General features: G+C 32.4%; 2 protein-coding genes across 2 annotated transcripts; one reads left to right on the top strand and one right to left on the bottom strand.

Moving 5' to 3' along the window:
* The first annotated feature begins 372 nt into the window (after nucleotides 1-372).
* Nucleotides 373-921, top strand: LOC114747374 (uncharacterized). Its single transcript, XM_028935695.1, has 2 exons — nucleotides 373-455; nucleotides 525-921. The coding sequence occupies exons 1-2, from the start codon at nucleotides 373-375 to the stop codon at nucleotides 919-921; spliced, it is 480 nt and encodes a 159-aa protein (XP_028791528.1).
* Nucleotides 922-16,431: 15,510 nt separating this feature from the next.
* On the bottom strand, nucleotides 16,432-20,899 carry LOC114747365 (leucine-rich repeat extensin-like protein 3). Its single transcript, XM_028935686.1, has 6 exons — nucleotides 20,832-20,899; nucleotides 20,200-20,301; nucleotides 19,442-19,574; nucleotides 19,058-19,129; nucleotides 18,935-18,977; nucleotides 16,432-16,821 (listed from the first exon to the last, which is right to left on the bottom strand). Exons 1-6 carry the CDS (start codon nucleotides 20,872-20,874, stop codon nucleotides 16,432-16,434), a joined length of 783 nt encoding a protein of 260 aa, XP_028791519.1. The 5' UTR covers nucleotides 20,875-20,899.
* Nucleotides 20,900-24,348: the final 3,449 nt, after the last annotated feature.

Genomic DNA, 24,348 nt, shown 5'->3' with positions numbered 1-24,348 from the left:
AGAATGGCCAAGTTGTACATGGATGAAATCGTTCGGCTTCATAGTGTTCCGTCAAGTATAGTTTTGGATCGAGATCCGCATTTTACTTCTAACTTTTGGAAAGCAGTAAATGCGGCTTTGGGTACTAAGTTGAAGTTCAGTACAGCATATCACCCGTAGACCGATGGACAGATCGAGCAAACAATTCAGACACTGGAGGATATGTTAAGGGCTTGTGCCATTGAATTCAAGGGGAGTTGGATTAATCACCTACCTTTTGCTAAGTTTGCCTACAACAACAGCTACCATGCCAGCATCCAAATGGCCCCTTATAAAGCACTCTATGATCGGAAGTGTTGATCACCCCTCTGCTGGACGGAACTGAGTGAAAGAATGGTTTTAGGACCAGACTTGGTAGATGCCACCACGGAGAAGATTAAGGTCATCAAACAGAAGTTACTGACAGCTAAGAGTCGGTAAAAGACTTATACCGATAAGAGAAGGAGACTGTTGGAATTTTGTGAGGGTAACCATGTGTTTTTTAGGGTCACGCCGACTACTGGCGTTGGGAGGTCCATTAAAGCAAAGAAGTTATCTCCTAGATTTCTTGGTCCCTTTGAGATTTTAGAGAAAATTGCAGAAGTAGCTTATCGGATTGCCTTACCACCGCACTTATCCAATGTTCATGATATGTTCCATGTGTCCCAACTCAAGAAATACCATCCTGATCCGTCTCACATCCTAGAACCTGAGGAGGTGGAGCTGCATGATAATCTGACGTACAAGGCGGAATCGGAAAGAGTTCTTGATGTAAAGGATGAACAGTTGAGAAATAAAACCATTCAGTTGGTGAAGGTGTTTTGGAAGGGCATGAATTCGGGCGATGCCACCTGGGAGATGGAAGAACAGATGCAGCACGAGTACCCTCTTTTGTTTTCTTAGTAAGTGTTTTGTGGTTGTTTGTGTGTTGCGCGTTATGTGATTGCTTGAATTTTAGGGACAAAATTCCTTAGTTAGGGAGATTTGTAACGTCTTGAGTTTTAATAGCCCTTTAACCCTGCTTTTTTTTTATAGGATAATTGGTGTTTAAACTTGAATCTTGGTGTCTAGTTTGGGATCAAAGTGAGTTGGAGGAGCAGAGAGTATTGGGAGAGCTTCCTTTCACGACTAAGTTAAGGGAGAGTCGCGACGAAAGGTGTCAGGTGAGCAAGAGTTCCTCCTGAGAAAAAGTTATCGCCGCAACGAAATGGTCCTTTGGCTACGATGAACTTGGGTCTCAGTTAGAAAATCCCTATCAGAATTAGTTAGTCGCGACCAATTACTGGGTTCGCCATGACGAAAAGGTCACATCTTTAAATCTGGAGGAGGGGTTTGATATGCAAAAATTAGAAAATCTGAAGGAAGAGAGAGAGGTTCTGCTAGGGTTTTGGTGTTTTGGCTTGGAGAAGGTGTTTCTAAGGGTCCAATACCTCAAGTAAGTAAATCTAACCTCTAATCTACTTTCTTTCTTGGAATTTTTGAGGATTTATGGTAAAACCCTAGAGTTTTCTATTTTCTGATGGAATTGAGGTTTTTGACCGATTGTTTTGAGTTTAAATGATTGTTATGGACTAGTTTAAGTAGTTAATCGGTGTGGTTTTCTTGAATTTGGAGATTTGGAAGTTTTGGGAATTTCGGGTTTGTGAAATGGAGGTTTATGATTGAGGATGATAATATAGTGGTTGAAATTGAGTTTTTGTGAATTGGGTTATGTTAAGGAAGGTTAAATTGGATGTTTAATCAGTTTAGAATGTTAGTAGGACTTGATTTTGTTCTAATTGGATGTTTGGGTGATGAATTTCTAGAGTGGGATTTGAGTTTCTGAATTCAATTAAGGTTTTGGAAAGGAAGCTAGAGTATTAATGGTCTCTTGTGGTTTTAGAGTGTTATCGTGATGATTTTGACCCTTTTGAGTTGGGTAGAGTTTTGGTTGAGGTTAAGAATTTTGAGTCTCCAAGTGTTGTGTTGACCATTTTATTAGTTTGAAAGCTAATATGTGGTGGTTGTGTGTTTATGTGCTTGTGTAGACCTATTGTGAGTATTTATTGGTGCACGGGGCATCGTGGTGTTTTTGTTATTCCTTGCTCAGGCGAGAGGTAACCACTTTCCAATCCTTTGTACATGCTGTTATGATACTGTGAGCGGATTTATGTTTTGTGCGTCGAGTAATAACTGGTGTTCTAAATGTATTTTTGTATATAAAAAAAGGAGAGTTGTCTTGTGGGGTTGTTGTACAATACTGAATGCATTGGGAATTATCTTAAAGATATGTCACTGATTGAAATTACTTATGGAATGGTATATTTATTCTTCAGTAAAGATGTTGAGCATGATGCATGTGTTGGGATTGGTGAGAGATTGCATTGTTCTTACCACGTGGTAAGGCCTCTATTAATGCATGATAGTTGGCTCTTTACGTCTCCCAGAGTGAGGGATAGGCTCTTGTGGCTCCTTACGTCCCCCATAGTGAGGGATAGGTCGGGTTTGCCTCTTTGAAATCCCCCAAAATGAGGGATATGTTGATAGGTTGCATCATTACACTTGCATGGTTCTTTGTGGCTATCACTTACAGTTTTACATGTAACTTTCCCCACTTGACACCTCATGAGCACCTATTCGTCTGTACTCTATATTGGAATGTTGGTTATTGGGATTCTGTCTCACCCCCTAGTTATAATGTTTTCAGGTGAAGGTTCTAGGCGTACGTCTTCGGGAAGGGACACGGAGGCTTGAGCTTGGTTAAGCTATAATGCCTCTAGCCTATGGTATATGTATGACCAGTGTATATTGCCACATTTAGGGTCTTTTTGAAATATTTTGATTGCATGGCCTTATTGTAAACTGGTGAAAGTGTCGTCTCCTTATTTTTATTCTTGTTGTTGTATAAAATTCTGAATTTATGTCCATGTAGACAGTTGGATGGGCTTTTGTGTAATTTTCTGTTTACCCGAGCCTAAGGCCCGAAAGCCTAATTGAATGAACTTGGTGATTGATTGTATGAAAGATCTTTGGTTGCATGCAACTTGTTTGGGTTTCTACCCACACTTTAATTGTCAGTTTTGAAAATGGTTTACAAGTTTTCTTTTCTACTATGGTAGCTTGTATAACAGTTTTCCTTTTCTACCATAGTAGTGGGTTATATATTAAGCTCTTTATGTGTTGAGGGGAGGAGTTTATACATGTTTGGAAGCGTTATGGTTCAAGCAATTCACAAAACAAGCCCATAGATTGAAAATTGCACTAGGTTCTTGGGTTACTGTTCACGGATTAAATTCTAGCCCTTAACATACCATTTCTCATTTTCTGGGATTTTTCTGGGATTTTCGGGCATAATTTTTATTTTTGCCTTTACCAGCCCAAAACTTTGTAAAATTACGATTTTACCCTGGTTTGGCTTAACTTCAAAATTCACCTCATTGAGGCTTCCAACATAATCTTTAGCCTACATTTATATCCATTTCTCATTTTGGGGTCTTGAGACTTCTTCTGAGTCTCTAACTTCCTCTTTTCTCACTCCCAGAAAACTTTTTTTTTGCAATTTAGTCCCTGAGAATCCCTCTGTCCCTCCAGGGAACCTCTAGGACCTCTGCCAAAAAGGGTGTGGTAGTCTACTCATTTCAAGCTAATTCTGGTATTTCTAGGCCCAAAATTCAGGATGTGACAGATGTGACACCCAAGACTACTCTTACTAGCTATATAGATAAAATATTCTTTTTTGATCCTTATATCAAAAGATCATAGTATGATTCATATGTGTGTAAACTGCAAAGGGACTATTTGTCTTATGATTTTCAAAAGATTATGAAATTAATATTTGATATTTTTATCTCACTACAATATTTGGGAGGCTTCTTCGTTATATTATACTTTGCAGGCTTGAAGATATCAACTAATGTTGCTAAGAGGGGGAGTTGATACACACTGTGCTCTTTTCTCCTTGACTATGGTTTTGTCCCATTGGGTTTTTCTAGCCTATGGTTTTGTCCCATTAGGTTTTTCTAGCAAGGTTTTTAATGAGGTAGCATTGCACAGTGTATTAATGAATGATGTATTCTTTTTCTTTTGCTAGGTTTTTCTCGCACAAGGTTTTTCCTAGTTGAAGTTTTTTAATGAGGCATATTTATATATACTGGACATCCAAGGGGAATTGTTATGAATAGAATAATATCTTTGTGGATATTCTTATATCTCACAATTATCTCATATTATTATGTAATCTGTAGATTCTATTAAAGATGTAAAGCTGTGCCTATAAATAGAGGCCATGTATTATGTATTTAGTAACTCTTGAATGGAATGAGAAATATTCTCTTTTGTTGATCCTCTCTTCTTCTCTATTATTTTTCTCTATTTCTTCTTTATTTATAACAGTTTAATATTTAATCCTTTTAAATAATTGTAATCTTTAAGATCCTTTCTAATAAATGTAAGTTTTTCTAGGTCTTTCTTCAAATTTTCTCTATAAATTATCTAGCACTACAATTCGACTGTACAATCAAAAAACGTAGTTAAAATAATTTCTAGTTAAGGTGCATTCAGCACCTCAAAGTATTTTATTAGGTATGCCTAGTACTTTAAAGTATTTTGTGATGTGCCCAATAACCTAAAGTATTTTTTTTCAAACGCATCTAGCACCCCAAAATATATTATGGCATAATTTTACTCTTAAAGTATTAATCTTTTAAAAGCAATAGTGCTTTTAAAGTATTATTTTATGAGTTGTTTTAATTTCATTATTAGCAAACTGCCCATAAATGAATGTGCATCAAGCGCCACAAATTATTTTTTAGTATTTTTTTTAGGGTGTTAGACAAACATGAAAAAAATATTTCAAGATGGTAGGTGGACCATAAAATACTTTAAGATATTGGATACATTTGAAAAAATACTTTATTGTATAGGAAGCACCAAAAAATATTTTAAGGTACTGAGCGCACCTGACAAAATACTTCAAAATATTGGATGCACCTTAACTTAATAATTTATCACTTAATTTCTATTATTTATAACTAAACTAACAACAATTGTGAAGATTTAATTAAAAAAATTGTTAGATTTTCTTTGGTATTTTGTTTTAAGATCAACAAAAGATCTTAGTCCTTGATTGTTGATTTTAAAATTCAAAATTTTTCTTTGTTACTCTTTGGAGTTATAAATGTACGAAATAGATAAGTTAGATAAATAATTTACAAAAGTTAAGAGATATTAGTTAAATTAATTATTATAAAAATGTGTATTCATTAAATCTCTTAGATTTGGACAGTCGATAAGAATTATTTGGTGAAAATATTATTAATTTAGGAGATAAAATAGACTGTAATTTTAAATTGAATAAAGTATACATTTGCTTATATAAATTTATATCAAGTTTCATTTTAGTCCTATAAGTTAAATAAAATATATTTTTAGTCTTTTAACCTTCATATCATTAGTGTATTTTAAATAAAAATGTTGGCTAGGCAAATTTAAATGGTGACTCCGATCTACAATTACATGTTGACAAAGCATGCTCTAAATTTTAATTATTTAATATAATTATTTTATGAGAACATAATTTCCATTTGAGTGTTGGGATGATTTATTTTGTATATTTTTGCATATAAATGCATCAAGCTAATAATATATTGTGAATTTTCTCATTATAATTGGCTTTTAGTTAGGAGCTAGACATTTTCCATCTTAAAATATGCAATATCTATTATTTCACCGCAATAATGCACATAGATGAATATTAAAAGTAAGTTAGGATTAATGTTGGATAAGAACCTCTTTATTCTTATTTGTCTCTAAATGAAACAAAATAATGTTTCTAAAGGAGACTTATGGATTTGGGAGACCTACACTGCATGTTCCCCAATAGGGCGAGAAAATGTGTAGCTAAAAAAGAGAATACAGAATGTGTTTTCACTATCGAATTTAGATCCTCAAATATAGTAGTATGAACTAGAAGTTCATAAAGGATTGCATTCATAAAATATTACTAATATCTGCCAGATGTAATTACTGACCCAAATGAGAATTCTTGATTCTTACATTCCAGCTAAAAGTGTTCCTATTTTTTAAGACATGTTAAAAATATGAGAGTATGATCGGTTCCAAAAGAAAAGAAAAAGGAGCAAAGGATCATTATGATCATACTAAGGAAGCATGAATTGCAAAAGAGGTTGAGACATAATTATTTGACCCTTAAAGAGGCTTAAGTGTCTGAAAGCAATAAAAAGATTTCGATATGTTATGTCATAAGAGAAAAGGGAATTGATAAATGAATAAAATTGTCGATAATAATTTTAGTGATGATATCACTTGATCAAATGAGGATCTTATAAATAAATCTATCATGAGATATAAACAAAAAAATGGTTGGCCAATAAAAAAGAAAAGACGCAATATTATAACAGGGGATTCATGTATTTATAGCCTAAGCACTTGAAGTGTAATGTAATCTTGTATAAAATGAGCGTTTATACAAGAAAAGAAAAATGCAATCTTACGGTGGATTAACATTTTTATGTATTTTATCAATCTGGTAGTTTGATAATATATGAAAATATTTCATATACATGTAGAAAATATAGTGACTCACTATATAGTAATATTATATGTGAATCCTTGAAGGATTTAAATCCTTGTGTAAATTCAAACGATCTAATACATGAATAGATCTGGATCATAATATATGAAAATCCTTAAAGGATTCAAGTTTCTAGATGCATACAATTATGTTTTCAAGATCACTACTTAATTAAGTCTCTATGTGAGGCATATATATCAATTGAAGGAATGATGTAAACATATTCTGACTTGTCCATTTATGAAAAGATTGGAAAAGGAGTTTGTTATCAATACTATTTATGATGATAGCATCGAAACTCCTGAAGAGTTTTTAAAAGTTGTAAAGAAAAAATTTGAAATAAAAGCTTTGGGAAGAATAAATATGGATAAGTAACATCTATTATGTGGATAAGTTATATCCATTATATGTTTTAATAGTTGTAAGATCTTTAGATATAGACTAAAAATCGATTTAGACTTCTAGAAGATGATGAATAAACACTTGGTCCAAAAGTACCATATCTTAATGTCACTAAAGCACTTATATATCTATCTAGCCATATAAAACTTGATATATCATTTGCTAATTAACATGATATAGTTCTTTATCAACATGAAAATATTGGAATGAAATTAAAAACATTCTTTGATACTTTCAGGGTAATGTGGAAGTAATATTATTTTATCTGAAAGTACCCAATGAAACATCCTTCCTTTAACCCCTCAGAGTACCTATTTGGAAGCGTTATGGTTCAAACAATTCACGAAACAAGGCCAAAGATTGAAAATTGCACTAGGTTCTCGGGTTTCTGTTCACGGATTAAATTCCAATCCTTAACATACCATTTCTCATTTTCTGGGATTTTTCTGGGATTTTCGGGTATAATTTCTATTTTTGCCCTTAGCAGCCCAAAACTTTACAAAATTATGATTTTGTCCCTAGTTTGGCTTAGCCTTAAAATTTACCTCATTGAGGCTTCCAACATAACCTTTAGCCTCCATTTATCTCCATTTCTCATTTCTAGATCTCGAGACTTCTTTTGAGTCTCTAACTTCCTCTTTTCTCACTCCTAGAAAATTTTTCTTTTGCGATTTAGTCCCTAGGAATCCCTCTGTCCCTCTAAGGAACCTATAGGACCTCTGCCAAAAGAGGTCTGGTAGTCTACTCATTTCAAGCTAATTCTGATATTTCTAGGTCCAAAATTCGGGATGTAACACCCAAGATTACTCTTAGTAGCTATATAGATAAAGTATTCTTTTTTGATCCTCATATCGAAAGATCACAGTATGATTCATATGTGTGTAAACCACAAAAGGACTATTTGTCTTGTGATTTTCAGAAGATTATGAAATTAATATTTGACATTTTTATCTTACTACAATTATTTGGAAGGCTTCTTCATTATATTATACTTTGTAGGCTTGAAGATATCAACTAATGTTGCCAAGAGGGGGAGTTAATATACACTATACTCTTTTTTCCTCAACTATGGTTTTGTCCCATTAGGTTTTCCTAACAAAGTTTTTAATGAAGCAGCATTACATAGTGTATTAATAAATGATGTACTCTTTTTCATTTGCTAGGTTTTTCTCGCACAGAGTTTTTCCTAGTTGAAATTTTTTAATAAGGCATATTTATATATCTCGGACATCTAAAGGGAATTGTTATGAATATAATAATATCTTTTTGGATATCTATATATCTCCTACATCTCCTATAATCTCTAATATCTCCCATTATTCTTATATTTCATAATTATCTCATATTATTATGTAATCTGTAGATTCTATTAAAGATGTAAAATTGTGCCTATACATAGAGGCCATGTATTATGTATTTAGTGACTCTTGAATGGAATGAGAAATATTCTCTTTTGTTGATCCTCTCTTCTTCTCTATTATTTTTCTCTATTTTTTCTTTATTTATAACATGGTTTAATATTTAATCCTTTTAAATAATTATAATCTTTAAGATCCTTTCTAATACATGTAAGTTTTTCTTGGTCTTTCTCTCAAAATTTCCCTATAAATTATCTAGCACTACAACTCGACTGTACAATCAAAAAACGTAGTTAAAATAATTTCTAGTTAAGGTGCATCTAACACCTCAAAGTATTTTGTCAAGTATACCGAGTACCTTAAAGTATTTTGTGGTGTGTCCAATAACCTAAAGTATTTTTTCAAATGCATCTAGCACCCCAAAATATATTATAGCATAATTTTACTCTTAAAGTATTAATCTTTTAGAAGCAATATTTCTTTTAGAGTATTATTTTATGAGTAGTTTTAATTTCATTATTAGCAAAATGCCCATAAATGAATGTACATCAAGCGCCATGCATAAATTATTTTTTAGTATTTTTTTTAGGGTGCTAGACAAACATGAAAAAAATATTTTAGGATGGTAGGTGGACTATAAAATATTTTAAGGTATTGGATACACTTAAAAAAAATACTTTATTGTATAGGAAGCACCAAAAATTATTTTAAGGTACTAAGCGCACCTGACAAAATATTTCAAAATATTGGATGCACCTTAACTTAATAATTTATTGCTAAATTTCTGTTATTTATAACTAAACTAACAACAATTGCGAAGATTTAATTAAAAAAATTGTTATATTTTCTTTGGTATTTTGTTTTAAGATCAACAAAAGATCTTAGTCCTTGATTGTTGATTTTAAAATTCAAAATTTTTCTTTGTTACTCTTTGGAGTTATAAATGTATGAAATAGATAAGTTAGATAAATAATTTACAAAAGTTAAGAGATGTTAGTTACATTAATTATTATAAAAATGTGTATTCATTAAATCTCTTAGATTTGGACAGTCAATAAGAATTATTTGGTGAAAAATATTATTAATTTAGGAGATAAAATAGACTGTAATTTTAAATTGGATAAAGTATACATTTGCTTATATAAATTTATATCAAGTTTCATTTTAGTCATATAAGTTAAATAAAATATATTTTTAGTCTTTTAACCTTCATATCATTAGTGTATTTTAAATAAAAATGTTGGCTAGGCAAATTTAAATGGTGACTCCGATCTACAATTACATGTTGACAAAGCATGCTCTAAATTTTAATTATTTAATATAATCATTTTCATATTTTAAAATTTAAACAATTAAAGAATTAAATATTTGATAAGATATTAAACAATACTAAAATATTACAAATTTATGCATTTATAAAAATAATTATATTAAAGAACTAGCATTTCCTCCATGAGCTATGCGCGGGAGGGTATGACCACAGGCAAAAATCTAATAGCAACCATAGAGACAGGCGCAAATAACATATGCCATTCCCAAAAGTCCGAGAATCTACCTGTACACAGGAGACGCTTCCACAAAGAAGGTATCAACTAATTGGAAAAACATAACAAATAATTACAAAAATGAAGAGCAAACAGCCTAAACAGATGCATCCAATCAAGAGATATGTTTATATCCCATGACAGCTCAACCTAAAGCTTAATGTCTCCGAGAGAGCAATGAAAACAAATTCAGTTCAACGTGTTCATCAACTCCAACAGAAGAAAGTGTCATTTGTGATTGGAATAAGTGTTCATGGCACTAATCACTGAATGGAGCATATATAATGGAATGTGCTTGGCTCATAATTATATAATAATAAAGTTTAATTTAAATAATGAAATGTGATATCCTATGCTAATGAACCACGTGGACCGCACCAGACTACAATGTCATTATACAAATCTTGATCTAACATATAATGTTATAGTATACTTATATAAAGATGGACATGTGCTAATAAGAAGTTGCAGTATTTTCCCAATGAACGACCATTATCCTACATCTTCCACCGTACATGAAAATAGAAAACAATATGCCACGGATGACTCATTTAACAGCAATGAACAGGGACTAAGGGAACAATGTAGATAGTCCTAACTCTGCATGTACATTTTGAGCTGGAAGAATGATGATGCCCTGGTGGAACTTCCAATTACTAATGCATGATTGTGAGGCTTGATGTATATAGGAAATCTAGAGCAAATCCATAGTAGTTGATCGTTGAAGCCCGATACAAAAAGCAAATCTGCATGAAATCCATCTTAGTTCATGTTTGAGGCTCAATGCATGAAGTAAATCCGCAGCAAGTCCACAATATCTGATTTTACCTGCATGAAAGATGTGGAAGCAAGAAATCAAGTCTGCATCATATCCATACCAGCTGATATTATCAGGGACCATATCTTCATAAAACCAACGCACAAAATGGAGTTGTCTTTGGCTGACCAGATAAACATATCAAATGCCAAGTAATGCCAACAAATCAAACAAAAGAAATATCAGAAAACCAAAAAAATAATGCACACGTATCAAATAGTGGGTGGCAAAAAAAATAACAGCTATTTTATTCATTTGTGAATAGGACTTAAACACAAATGATAACAGCTAATCCTATATGTGTGTAAAACCAAATCAGTTTAGTGACTTAAAATGATTAATCAGTAATGCATAAAGTAGAGGAAAAAAAATCCAGCGTGCATAGTCGTGTAATTACTTCAAAAAAAAAAAAAACTGACACCCAAAAAATGGTTCCAGCAAATGTAATTATTTGGACTTCTATATAAAAGACTCAAAAATTTATAAGCAACAGCTGTGCAACATTTGTCACATTTGCAGTACAGGCAAAGGAAAAAGGAATAGAAAGTATGAGAAGTCATCACTGCATATATACTACGAAAAATGTTCGACACACGTCTTTATCAGAAATTAATAATCATGTGAATATTAAAATAATTTTTGTTGAATGACAGCACACGGTTCTGATACAAAAAGAATTCATCCCTGCATAAGTAAACTACATGCCTATGGCAAAAAAAGTAGTAAAATGCTAAAGTTGTTACATAAAGCTGCACCACAAACCAAAACAAGAACTTACTCCTAATGTAGTGGAATAATAAGCTAACAAAAAAATTTAATTTACATCCCAGGGTAAATAATTTATTAAGCCATGGAAATCTGTGTGTACCATTTAAAGTTCGTTATTAATAATCTTAAGTTCAAGTTTATCTGCCACGATGTGCTCACTAAAAAAGATTGCTTCTCATGTTAATTTTGATTTAGGTGGTAGCATTATTAGAGCCATTCAAATCGAAAATATCAGACCCAAATTTCATAAGAACAATAATACTACTGATGATAAGATACTAATTACACTTAAAGGCAATGTTGGCACAAAGGAGATTAGGCTAGTCTACAAAATACATAGAAATACACAGTAGAAGGGATTACGTAACTTGCCATAATCCAAACGTCCAGTACATTCCTAGCATATGGCCTATTAAGAAAACAAACACGCAAATTTCTAGTTCACACAAACAAAATGACAGAACTGTGACAGTGAAAGTTATCAAGCACTCCCATTCAGAAGAAGCGCCCTCCTTACAGCCATTATCTCAGTGAATTCAGGGTTCCAATAACCCTCCATGGCATTAACATATTTATGAAGAGAGAAACTGTCTAAAACACAAAGGAAACTACAGCTGAGTAACCAAAATATTAATGGTGAAGGAAGAATGAAAACAAACTTCGAAGTACCCCACTGCTTCTTGACAGCTGCATAATTCACTAAAGTCACAAGCTTGTGCATCCTTTTCAAAGGGATGTAGTTCTTCCACGTTTGAAACAGTGGGGAGGGAACATAAAGTCATGTTTCTGAACCAATGTGCTATGCAGAAGGATAATGTGGTGCTTTGAGTGGATCCCCTCACCTTCTGCATCAACGCTGAAGTACCGAATCAAGTATATCTTCCCTTCGAAGAAGACATTGTAGAACCAGTCTATCAATTCATCTCCAACGATCATCACCAGCATCTGAATGTTCTTTGCACATATGACAAATCGAAATCGAAGAAATAAAGTCAAAAAATGATATACTGCCTCTGGTTTTGAATATAAGAGCTAGTTAACTAATTTGAATAAATTAGAAAAACTAGTTAAGTTAGTTATTTGTAATAAGTAGATGTTCTCTTTCTTAAAATATTGGTTAGAACTACCATTATTACAAGGACTACCTTAAAAAAAAAAACTATGAGAGAAAAAGTGAATTAGGGTCTTATATTTAGGACCAAAATAAAAATCAAACAAATTCTTGTATTAAAGATCAGAGGTGGTACAATATAGTGACACATAGATGATGAGTACAATTAGCTAATCTGCTTGTCAAAGACAGTTATGTCAACGTAGACCAAACTCTAGGGGTAACCGTAGTCCCTCTCTAATATATCGAACCCAGTCTTCATGAAGACACTGTGGTTATGTGTGGTACGAAATATTAAAAATAAATGGTAAAGATTGGTATTGGGATTGAAAAAAACCATTAAAAAATATTTAGTATGAGTAATTTCTTGTTATATAAGATTAGACAATCCCATGTAAATGGGAGTGGGGAATACCACATCTCCCTATGGTATTCCCTAATCTCATTTATATGGATTTGTGTAATTCCAAGTAGCAAGCAGTCACTTATATTAAGCACTTTTTTAATATATTTTTTCAAATCGTAATCCTAATATTTACCCTCATTTTTAATATTTCATACAAAACGGGACCTGCAAACCTTCACAATAACCTTCCAAGTCTCCGTAGAAGGGACAAACTCATCAAACCTATCATAACACAAGGCATGTCAAGTCAGAGAGCAGAGGGGTCCCCATTCGGTGCTCATCAAGTGATGAGCACCCAATGCTCATCACCTGATGAGCAATCTGGACTGTCCCTATTAGATCTGAATGGTCTAGATTTAATATTATTAAATAATTATTTTAAAATAGAAAAAATTATATTTTTAAAGAATGATAGTTAAGAGATTATTTTTATTTTTTTATCTTATATCTATTAAAATAATTTTTTAAAAAATAAAAATAAAAATAAATATGGACCGTCCAAATCGGATAAGTATTGGGTGCTCATCAAAACTGATGAGCGCCCAATGTAAATCCGTTATATAATAGGCAGAAGGAACAAAATGATGGAAAATAAAAAGAAAATGCATACTATGCGTAACCTTTACGCCTTTGTGCTTTTGATAAAGTAGTTGAAAAGCTTACCGTAACAGTTGATGCTAGTCCATCGTCTAAGAACTTAAGTCCCGTTTGGTACGAAATATTAAAAATAAAAGATAGCGATTATAATTGTAATTAAAAAATCATTAAAATAATATTTAGTATGAATAATTACTTGTTATATGAAATTAGACAAACTTATAGAGGTAGAATCGGGAAATACTACTTCCTCTTATGGTTTTCACCTATACCAATACATAGAATTAGCTAATCCCATATAACAAATAATTTTTTATGTTAAATATTTTTTTAATAGATTTTCTCAATCTTAATCCTAATCTCTATCCTTACTTTTCAATTCTACCTGCGGGATCTTAGATTTCAGATGCATTGGAATGAGGAAACAAATGAGTTGATTATATAATGCGCTAGCACGGAGCCCAAAATGTGGTGGCCATTTTGTTGTGGAAGGCACTACCGTTCATATGAACAGTAGCTCACGAGGGGAGCTGATAAGCAAGCAATATCAGCTTGGCTCCTTTTATAGCAGAGATGTTTAAGTTATGTAGATTAATTTAGAGTATATTTTGTCATCATTTAATTACAAAATCATCATTTAAATATATTCAGTCATATTTTTTTTTTACATGAGGCTAATTGTGTTAATACTAGATGACTAAAAATATATTTTTTAAAATTTAAAAGACTAAATTGAAATTTTGTATAAATTTAGGAAAATGATATTGCAGACAACAATAAAGTTTACGTAATAGCAAAAGAAAACAAACACTAGTTTTTATAATCTATTTTTTGAGGATTGATGTGAATGTTAAATAACATGTAAGTTGCCCCAAAAAACAAATGAAAAAGAATTTTTTTCTTAAAAATGAAATTATGAACAACATATTTAAATATAAATTTAAAAATATGATATTATTCCCATTGAAATCTCTTACATTTTCTTCTATTTTTTTTTCTACATTTTATTTCTAAAACTACCACTACGAATTAATACATTTCACTTAATTATATTTAATTTCTTTCAAGGTTTACAACTTACGTAAAAATCAATTGAAAAAAAATACAAAAACATTATTCACTCATGTAAAAATTTAAAGTTTTATTTATTTCTAAGAAAAAATTAATTAACTAATCCTTATAGTGTTAACGAAAAACTCGTAACTCTGTCGTTGTAGTTCCAAATATAAGCAACTCAGTCCTTGACTGTGTCACTAAGGGGTTAAAAGAGTGCTGACATGGAGCCACATCATTGCCAGATAGGATTAAAAAGCCACATCACCAGCTTCCATCTCTTCCACTTTGCTCTGCGTCCAATCGGATGGTGAAGTTTTGAGAGGGGACAATTGTATCAGTCAGATGGTCGAGGAAAATCAAAGAAGACGAGCGAGAAAATAAGCCAATCTCTGTTTGAGAGTTTGGACAAGATGACAATTAAAAGCACCTGATGTCTCGTTCATCTCATGGCTAGAAAGAATTCGAGTTTTAACACTCTTTGTCGTCTTCCTTGCCATCATCGCGGCGACCGCCGGCGTTATCTCGACTGGCTCTAATCTCTTAGCTTCCAACACAAATGAAAGATGGTCTTCTCCGAACAACACATTCTCCCACCATTTCATTGCTTTCGAGCCCCAAACTTCTCCTCCTACCTTCATTATATTGCTGCCATATTGTACTCCGGCGGCACCCTCATCATCTGGTCCGCCGGTAAGGTTTGGCCAGGGACTTCGGTGGCTCCATGCGGTTCCTTTCCAGCGGAGCCCTCTGCCTCGTAAACGGGTCTGAGTCAGCTAGTTGGGACTCCAGAATTTCAAATGTGGATGTCTCCTCCGCCATCCTATAAGACGACGGCAACCTCCTGCTCTCTAATGGAACCGCCGCCGTATGGTCAACGTTCGACAACTTGCCCATCGTCCGACCAACATTTTGGGTTCTGTGATGAAATTATAAACGTCGATGGGACATAGAGCAAAGTAGAAGAGATGGAAGCATGGTGATGTGGCTTTTTAATCCTACTTGGCAATGATGTGGTTCCATGTCAGCACTCTTTTAACCATTAGTGACACAGTGGACGAGTCAAGGACTGAGTTGCTTATGTTTAACTACGAGGACTGAGTTATAAGTTTTTAAAGTAGATGGAGGGACTGAGTTGAATGCTCATTAAAACTATAAGGATCAATTGATTATCTTTCCTTATTTTTAAAACGATCATAGATGATAAAATGTGTTTTTCAAAATTCAAATTTGTATTCTTTTTTTTTTTTTATGGGGTGAGACTGCTCATTATCATAACCAACAACTTGTTGGTTGGTTTTGATTTTATTTACATCATTTTAGCAAATTTAATCCAACTATAGATTGAGTAAGAACCACCCACGTTTTAAGTTACTAATGTCATTTCTCATATAAATTATGAATATAGAGATAAAAATACCGATAATTAAGGAAACTATAAGAAACTAATGAATAAAAAGGAAAAAATACTGCAAGAAACTAATTAAAAATACGGTACAATTATAGTCCCTAACATATTAGTTTTCTCCACGTACATTACATATGCTGAAATTCAATACATTGCTGACTTAGAAAAAAAAAAAAATACACGTGAAATTAAGGGCAATGAAATATCCATTACACATGCATGAATTCAAATAGTGATTTCTGGCTTACACACACGTGAAACAAGTTACGTACGATCAAATATCAAGATTATTCATATTCAAAAAAATTAAAAAGCGACCTATTGCTGGCTTTCTTATCCCCGCTCTTGCATCTTATAATGGTGGATGAAGTGACATATTCAATTTCCACAGAAGAATTGAAACAGGTTTTCTCCAATTGAAAGAAAGGAAGCAACAAATGTTACAGGATGGATTGGCGGTCGGAGCGGCGGTGGTTGAACCGGATATAGAGGCAGATGATGGGATGGCGGAAACAAATATTGAGGCAGATAATGGGATGGTGGCGGCGGATATGGAAGCGAATATTGATAGGGTTGCGGCAGTGATGGATATGTAGGCGGATAACGAGGCGGCGGCGGCGGCGGAGGATATGAAAGAGAATGATGGAAAACTGGTGGAGGCCAGTATGACAATGTCCGATCTGTAGAGAAATTATGTGAAGAATGATAAGGATGTCGCGGGTGGCTTAGTGGGGTCGAGTTTGCCAAAGAAGATGATGGATCGGACCCCTGCATACAAGATTACTTCAAATGTTCAACACTTACAAGTTATTTGATAACAATGGGAGTACACTCCATGCTCATTTAAAAAAGATGAGGACCCGATAATGATTCTACCCAAATATTTATGAATTGCTATTGCACTAAAAAAATGAGATGTGTAATGTTTGGAAATTGATCATTTCCTCAACCCGACCCCTCCTTTAACGCTCCTTCTCCCTTCATAATTATTGGATTAAAATTTAGCGAAATTGTTATGAAGTCTCAAGTAAGAAAACAAAATTACTAAAGTGTCCTAGTGACAATAGAGCATGTTACAATAACAAGTTTCAAAGCAGCAAATAACAGCTGCTTAATTGTCATTAATACTTACAGATAATTATTTTCTTTTCTTGGAAACTCATTGTAACTCTCCCTTAATTTTAATAGTCTAAATTTAACATTTTATAAAAATATTAGGCTAAAGTATACATTTAATCATTTAATTTTGTATGAGGTTTCAATTTAGTTGCTTAACTTCAAAAATTATATTTTTAGTCCTTTAACGCTAAAATTATTGGTCTTAAATGATAATTTATTTGAAACAGTCATGATTATTTTGAAAATTAAACTTAATATGTTAGCATTTGAGAATATTTTATTAACATCCAAGTCCTCAATGTCATCATATTTTGTTAACGTTTTAAAAGTTAAAAAACTAAAAATATTTTTTTTTAAATTAAGGGACTAAATTGAAATTTTGTACAAAATTAAAAGACTAAATATATATTTATGCAAAATATTATTATAACTTTACATAATAATATATAAATAACTTTGAAGTGTTGAAATATGATCTAAACAATTCATAACTATAAGCAACTATTAGAAAGTAGATTGTCTCCACTTTTTTTTTTTTAAAAAAACTATTATTATAAACTCTTCATATCAAATTTTAGCAGTTCAAATTTATTGAAGGTAAAATAGTATCAAACATCTTAATATTATTTGTCAATTGTATCCAACAACCTAATCTTATTATGCATCTAACACCATGATGTTATTTTTCTAATGTTTTCAGTACACTAATCTTATTTATATTGCATTCAGCACCCTATACCATAAATAATATTAGAGAATTGTATGTAATTGAAAAATTTAGGGAGTGCTGGATACAATAGAAAAGTAACATCGTGGTGCTGATGCTACTTTACCCATTTATTTATGTATTTTAATTTGTAAGTAAAATTATATAAAACGTTAAGCCTAGACGACTAAAATTTTAATCCAATGGTAGTAAAAGGAAAAGAAGGGTATGGAGAAGAATGGTAGAGGAGATAATCCATTCTCATAATAGTTATTATATTTATTTTGTCAATTCTTAACAATACCTTTTTTATTTAGCATTTTGGAGGGCATTTTTCATATGCAAAATTACATTTATGTTTCCGTCCTACCTTTTTACGTCGTTTTACTTAGATTAGTGACAAATACCATTGCAATAACTTGTATAATTCAAAACAAATATCAAAGGGTTAAGGAGTTATTTTTATCCTCCTGGTCAAAAAAAGGAATTATTTTTATCCTAAAAGTATACACGTAGAAGTTATGAGCATCTAAATTTTTTTCTGCTTTGTGTTGCTCCAAAATTATTAAAAAAAAGAGTAATGTCATTCTTTTCATTAAAAATGTTTAAGGTTAACATTAGTTTTTTTTTTAATGTAAAGAGTGACATTACTTTTTTGTTTCAATACTTAATATCAAGCAAAAAAATTTCTAAGTAACCATAGCCTTTTCGCAAATATTAGCTGCGATAGAAAAATAAAAATATATTATTTTTATACTAGTTGAAGTTAACTCATTTGTTTTAAATTCACCATCTTGTTTCAAACCAACTAGTCAACTTCACGAATCACCTTATCACGTGAGGAATAATTGAGGATTATGCTTTTATCTATGTTTTGAGAAAAGGATAATATAATCAAGTCAGATCAATAATAATTGAATTCGACTCAATAATATTTAAGATCTGATTTTCGCAATACGATTAAAAGATAATAAGAGACAAACATTGCGGAAGTTTCAAGTTACGGTTGTAATTTTCTCTAATTATTATGACAAGGTTGCTTCTATAATAACTAACCTCGGAAGGTCTACACTGCAATGCAAGTTCTAATTCACCATATCTGCGAAAGGAAAATTGGTATCATGTAAATTTCCCCGGGGGGAAAACAATCTAAATCAAACATAAGATGTGCTTAATTACCTATTATTTTCTTTTTGAAAGTCATAAGAGGATTCTTTAGATCCTTCTGAAACGACACTATGCAAACAAATCCTGGAAGTTTCAAAATATACAACATATAATAAGATTGAAAATTGAACAAAAAGGGCAATTTAGTTCAGGTTTGGTTTTTTTTTTTAGGCACTTGAATTTATCTTTGTTCTTAAAATATTAGTTTCTGGTTAAAAAAAAAAAAGAATATTAGGTGAGCCTTAAGCTGAGTAGCGATATGAATGTGTAGAGAAAACCAAATTATTTGGTGAACGCCCACATTAGGTGATTTCCAATTTTAACTTCTTGATAAAATAAAAAGAAGAATATGGCAAGCTATAAATTATCATTTTTTAATTAAAAAAACAGAATTACCTGCCACTGCCCATAAAATCATTATAATCGAAATTAGTCTGGATAGTCTTCCAAACCACGAATTTAAGCTCGTTTAGGCCTTCAATTAGTGGGAAGCCGGCCCTATTTGGATAACTGGTGTTCATTCCACCATCTGTGGCAATCAAAAGTAGAAAATTAACACAAGTCAATGGAACACTAACATAGAAATAATATCTCTGTGAATGTCCTTATATCTCCTATTTTTCCTATTATCTCTATATCCTGCAATTATTTTCTATTATTATGTAATCTGCAGATTTTGTCAAAGATGTAAAGCTGTGTCTATATATAGAGGTTATGTATCATGTATTCAGTACTTTGAATGGAATAAGAAATACTCATGTCTTCTGTTCTCTTTTATTCTCTATTTTTTCTTTAGTTTCATAACACCCATGTCATTTTAGAAATAAAAAATAATTTTTTTTTACATTGTTGTAATGCATATGACATGCTGCAAATTTAAATATTTCCTCCCGTCATTTTTATATGCACATATTAATAAATTTAGGTAAATTAAAGAAATTAGTTAAAATTAATTATTTCTCATCAAATTTAAAAATTACTTTCACTAAAATTCATTGGTTATGACTTTTTTTTTTATTAGTTGGGAAATTTTATATAATTAGTTAAGAATATAAGTTGGAAAAAATTAATACTTTAAACAAAACATATAATAATGTGAAATGTGTTGGAGGTCCCTCTAATAAAGATCAGAGGAATTATAGCTAAGAATTCACCTTGACTTGGCACTGTAATACAGGTAAGGTCACCATATTGAAAACAAACGTACAATGGTTGGCTCCTGGGATACAATTCTTGAAATAAGTTGCATCCTCGGACTTGAGAGAGGCAAGATTCAGAAACAAAAGATGAGTTTGGTTTTAGGAACGTAGTTATCGAAAGGGTTAAAGTTCATCTAATATGCTAAAATATTTGTCTACGTATATCCAGCATTCTAAAGTATTTTATGGCATATTTAACACCTTTAAGTATATTTTTTTTCAAGTACGTCATACATCCTAAATTATATTTTGACACAATTAAAAGTATTTTTTTCATGTGTGTCTAGCATCCTAAATCATTTTTTGATGCATTTAGCATCTTAAATTGCTAAATGTAAACTTGCACAAAAAAATATTTTAGGATAAAAAAAAAAATACTTCATCTTATAGATGTACTACAAAATACTTTATAATACTGGATGGCTCTGGAAAAAACTTACAGCGTGTTGAATGTATTTTCATCCTTAAGGAAATAAAAGTATCAAGCTAAGAAACAATAAGTATGCAGAAAGATATGGCTTTTTTTTTTTTGGTCCAGTTATCAAAAGAAAAGGAAAGAAAGAAAGATAGGGTTTTATAAGCTCTACCAGTAACCTCAAGGTGGCGGACATGGATGATGGACGACGTCATACTTATATATGTATATGCAAGAAGAGGTTTATAATGAGGAATTGAATATGAATTAGGAACTATGAAATCTCTTCTAATTTATAGGGAATTCAAGCTTCTACAGTCACACACAGAGTCTAGAGAGAGACAGAGAGAGAGAGAGAGACTTATAATGATGTCTATTCAGTAGACCGACCGAGTCAATTTCAAATTTTCTATCAACGCATTGGATAGTTGCTCAGTTAATATAGGCAGGCAATTGGAATGGGTCTAGTTAACTGCTAGAAGACTTATTTTTAAGAGTTTAATTAACAAGCCAGGATTTCACAATGAACAATAATAAGCATAATTATGTGCATCTTAACAAAAATATCCTTAATTATTTACTTTTAAGAGTTTGTTTTGTGTGTGTGTGTGTGTAGATGAGGATGATGAAGATGAAGAGTAAGATATATTGGCATCGTACTATCCTGCAAATTCAATTTTTACTAAAAATTAGTTGTCAGTTTAGACAATTGTACATAATTTCCGTTGCAAATTAAACATTCAAGTTTTAGAGGTTATTTTAGTGAATTGCAACTGAGAGTATATATTTACAATTATCTGAATTGATATTTGAAATTTATCTATAAATAAATTTTTAGGAACTAAATGTCGTTCTTCTAATAATTATTGGATCACATCAGCCAATTTCGGTGATCAAATATCAACAATGGCTGGAAATAGCTTCATGCGGGACTCCAAATGCTATTCCAATATTGCCTTATTATTTGTTTGATAACATGTCAGTTTTGGATGACTTCGTCTTTAGCTTGATTTGGGGAGGAGTGATTGTGAAAGAGGACGAGTGTGAGAGAGATGTGAGTAATATATAGTTTGAGGATTTTCATCAGAAAAATACATTATTTAGTATTGATAGTGCTTCAAATATGATCACCTTCAATAAAAAACTATATTTGTTTTAACAAGAGAAATAGTGTTTAAACATTATTTAAATTTGAATAGATTGAAATGGGATGCATACAATATATTCATTTTTTTCCAAAAATGAAAAAAAAAAATGCTTTGAAAGCATTGTATTGAAAAAGAATCCCATTTTGGCATTTTCATATCACTGCAAGCTAAGGGCCCGGCATGCACATGGGAAACTTAAATGACCTGTACTAAAGCTGGAGAAGACTCAGTGGAGAGGCTTGACTTGTAAACCTAAAATCACGTTTCATCAATGCGGACTTAAATGACATGTACTAAAGCTGGAGAAGACTCACTAGAGAGGCTTGACTTGTAAACCTAAAATAACGTTTCCAATGCGGTAGGGTAGGCCAAATTATTATTTAGGGGAAGAAACTTTGGACCTGAAAAGAAAGAAAGAAAGGGTCTTATGAGTTATACCAGTAACCTCAAGGTGGTGGCCATGGATGATAAACCACATCATGGACATATGTAAATGCAAGAAGAGGCTATAAGGAGAAACTGAATATGAATTACTCTATCTGTTCTTTTTTAATAAGAAATAACTGCTCAAATTGCATGGTTCAAAATGTTAATTAAATTTCTATAAAAAGAATAAATATGTAAGATATATATATTCTAAATTAAACTCTCATTTATAAAAAGGTTACATGAGATGTATTGAGTGAAGAATTTATTTTGCAGGAAACTTAATTAATTAATTAATTAATGAAAAGCTTTCATAAAACTTATTATCTTTAAATGTGCTTCAAAAAACCATTTAATTGGTTCATAAGTCTTAAACATTGTCTCTACTATTGCGTATTCAACTCACATGAATTTAGAAAGTGACCTAAGTCAACTCAAATATTTTGAAAATCTACTGAAAGTTGTTCTTAATTGAGTCTATTCAAGTTCGTTTCAAAAATCTTTGTTATATGTTTGGGTATTCGACTCGAATATTTATTATAAAGATCAAGTCAAAAGTGATTCCAATCCTGTTCAAGTCGAACTAAACTTTACATGTTATATATTTATTGGTTAATTTATTGGTTAATATAATGAAGATATATTCTAAGTCGTTTTTGACTTTCTTTCTATTCAAGTTTTATATTAAGAAAGGTATTTTATCGGATTTGAAGATATCCTTAAAAATATTTTAAGAAGAGTGCCTTACCAAAAATCTTTTTAAAATATATTGTATAACACGATCTCTACAAGATGGCAAAGATCCAATGGAAAGATTAGGAAGAAAAGTGTATTATCAGACAACATTAAATTGAGCCAATTACATCAGATTTCAGTTTTGATGGAAAGCTTTATTTAATGCTCTCATCAATCTTAGACACAAGTTTTAATAGAAAATAACACTATGTCTAACGGACTTTTATACATTAAAGTATACTTAAAATCATAGGATACTCAATTTGTGTTTAATGAACAAGGCTAGCGACCGATCAGCAGTAGGAATCCATAAAAGACTAGCGATACACACATATATGGAGACGGGAAATCTCTCATCAAGTGGCGGTGGCGAAGAGATGCCGGAGAAAGGTGACCCAGCCAAACGACACCGGAAAAAGTTTAGGAATACAGCAAATGAGAGGAGAGAGGGAGTTGAAGACGAGAGGAGTCACGACAAAACAGAAACTTTCAAGGACAAGCTGATGGGAACAGAAAATAACACGGTCTCAAGTGATGGGAAGGGATGCAGAATTGTCAAGGATGCCTGGAATGAGTATCTCGAGAGCATCAAGAGTTTTTTCATTAATACCGAAACTGAACAAACCCAGGACCAAGTAGAGGACGAAGACGAAGACTGCCCAACGCTGAGGATCACCCGAGAGGAATACGAAAGATGGTGTGCACCATGGAGAAAGTCTCTCATCATCAAGCTGCTGGGCAAGACCTTACCTTTATGGCTGATGAAAGAAAACCTTACTCGCAGGTGGAAGACAGAGCAACCATATACGACAAGAGACCTAGACAACGGTTACTTTGTTGTCTCTTTTGAAGATGAAAACGATATGAATAATATCTACCAAGAGGGACCCTGGATGATTGCCGACCACTATCTCCTAGTGCAAAGGTGGAGACCAAATTTCGACCCCTGGGAAGCTGAAGTGCAGAAGAAGGTTGCCGTGTGGGTCCGAATACCCCTCCTCCCTTTGGAGTTTTTCAATATGGAGAGCCTGTGCAAGATTGGAAAACTAGTGGGAAGAACCCTGAAGGTTGACGCGATTACGTATACAAGTGAAAGGGGACGTTTTGCACGTATCTGCACTGAGATAGACCTTAAGAAAAAACTCAAGTCAGCAATTAACGTCTTTGGAAAACGCCGAGTAGTAGGGTACGAAGGCCTCCATCTTATATGCTTCAATTGTGGAAGTATGGACATCATAAGGAAGCGTGCCAGGAAAAGTGTGTCACCCCTCAAACTAGTGTTGCTCACACAGGGACCGTAAATGACTCTGGAAATAGGAACGCCGACAAGCTTAACGTGGACCTAAACAAGGAACCAAAGGAAACGAACACCGCCCCTCC

Source organism: Neltuma alba, unplaced genomic scaffold (assembly GCF_004799145.2).
Source record: "Neltuma alba isolate B1F8T4 unplaced genomic scaffold, ASM479914v2 tig00000874_pilon, whole genome shotgun sequence".
Taxonomy (NCBI): domain Eukaryota; kingdom Viridiplantae; phylum Streptophyta; class Magnoliopsida; order Fabales; family Fabaceae; genus Neltuma; species Neltuma alba.
Note: the sequence above shows the minus strand (reverse complement) of the source record. Positions and strands in the feature narration are given on the sequence as shown.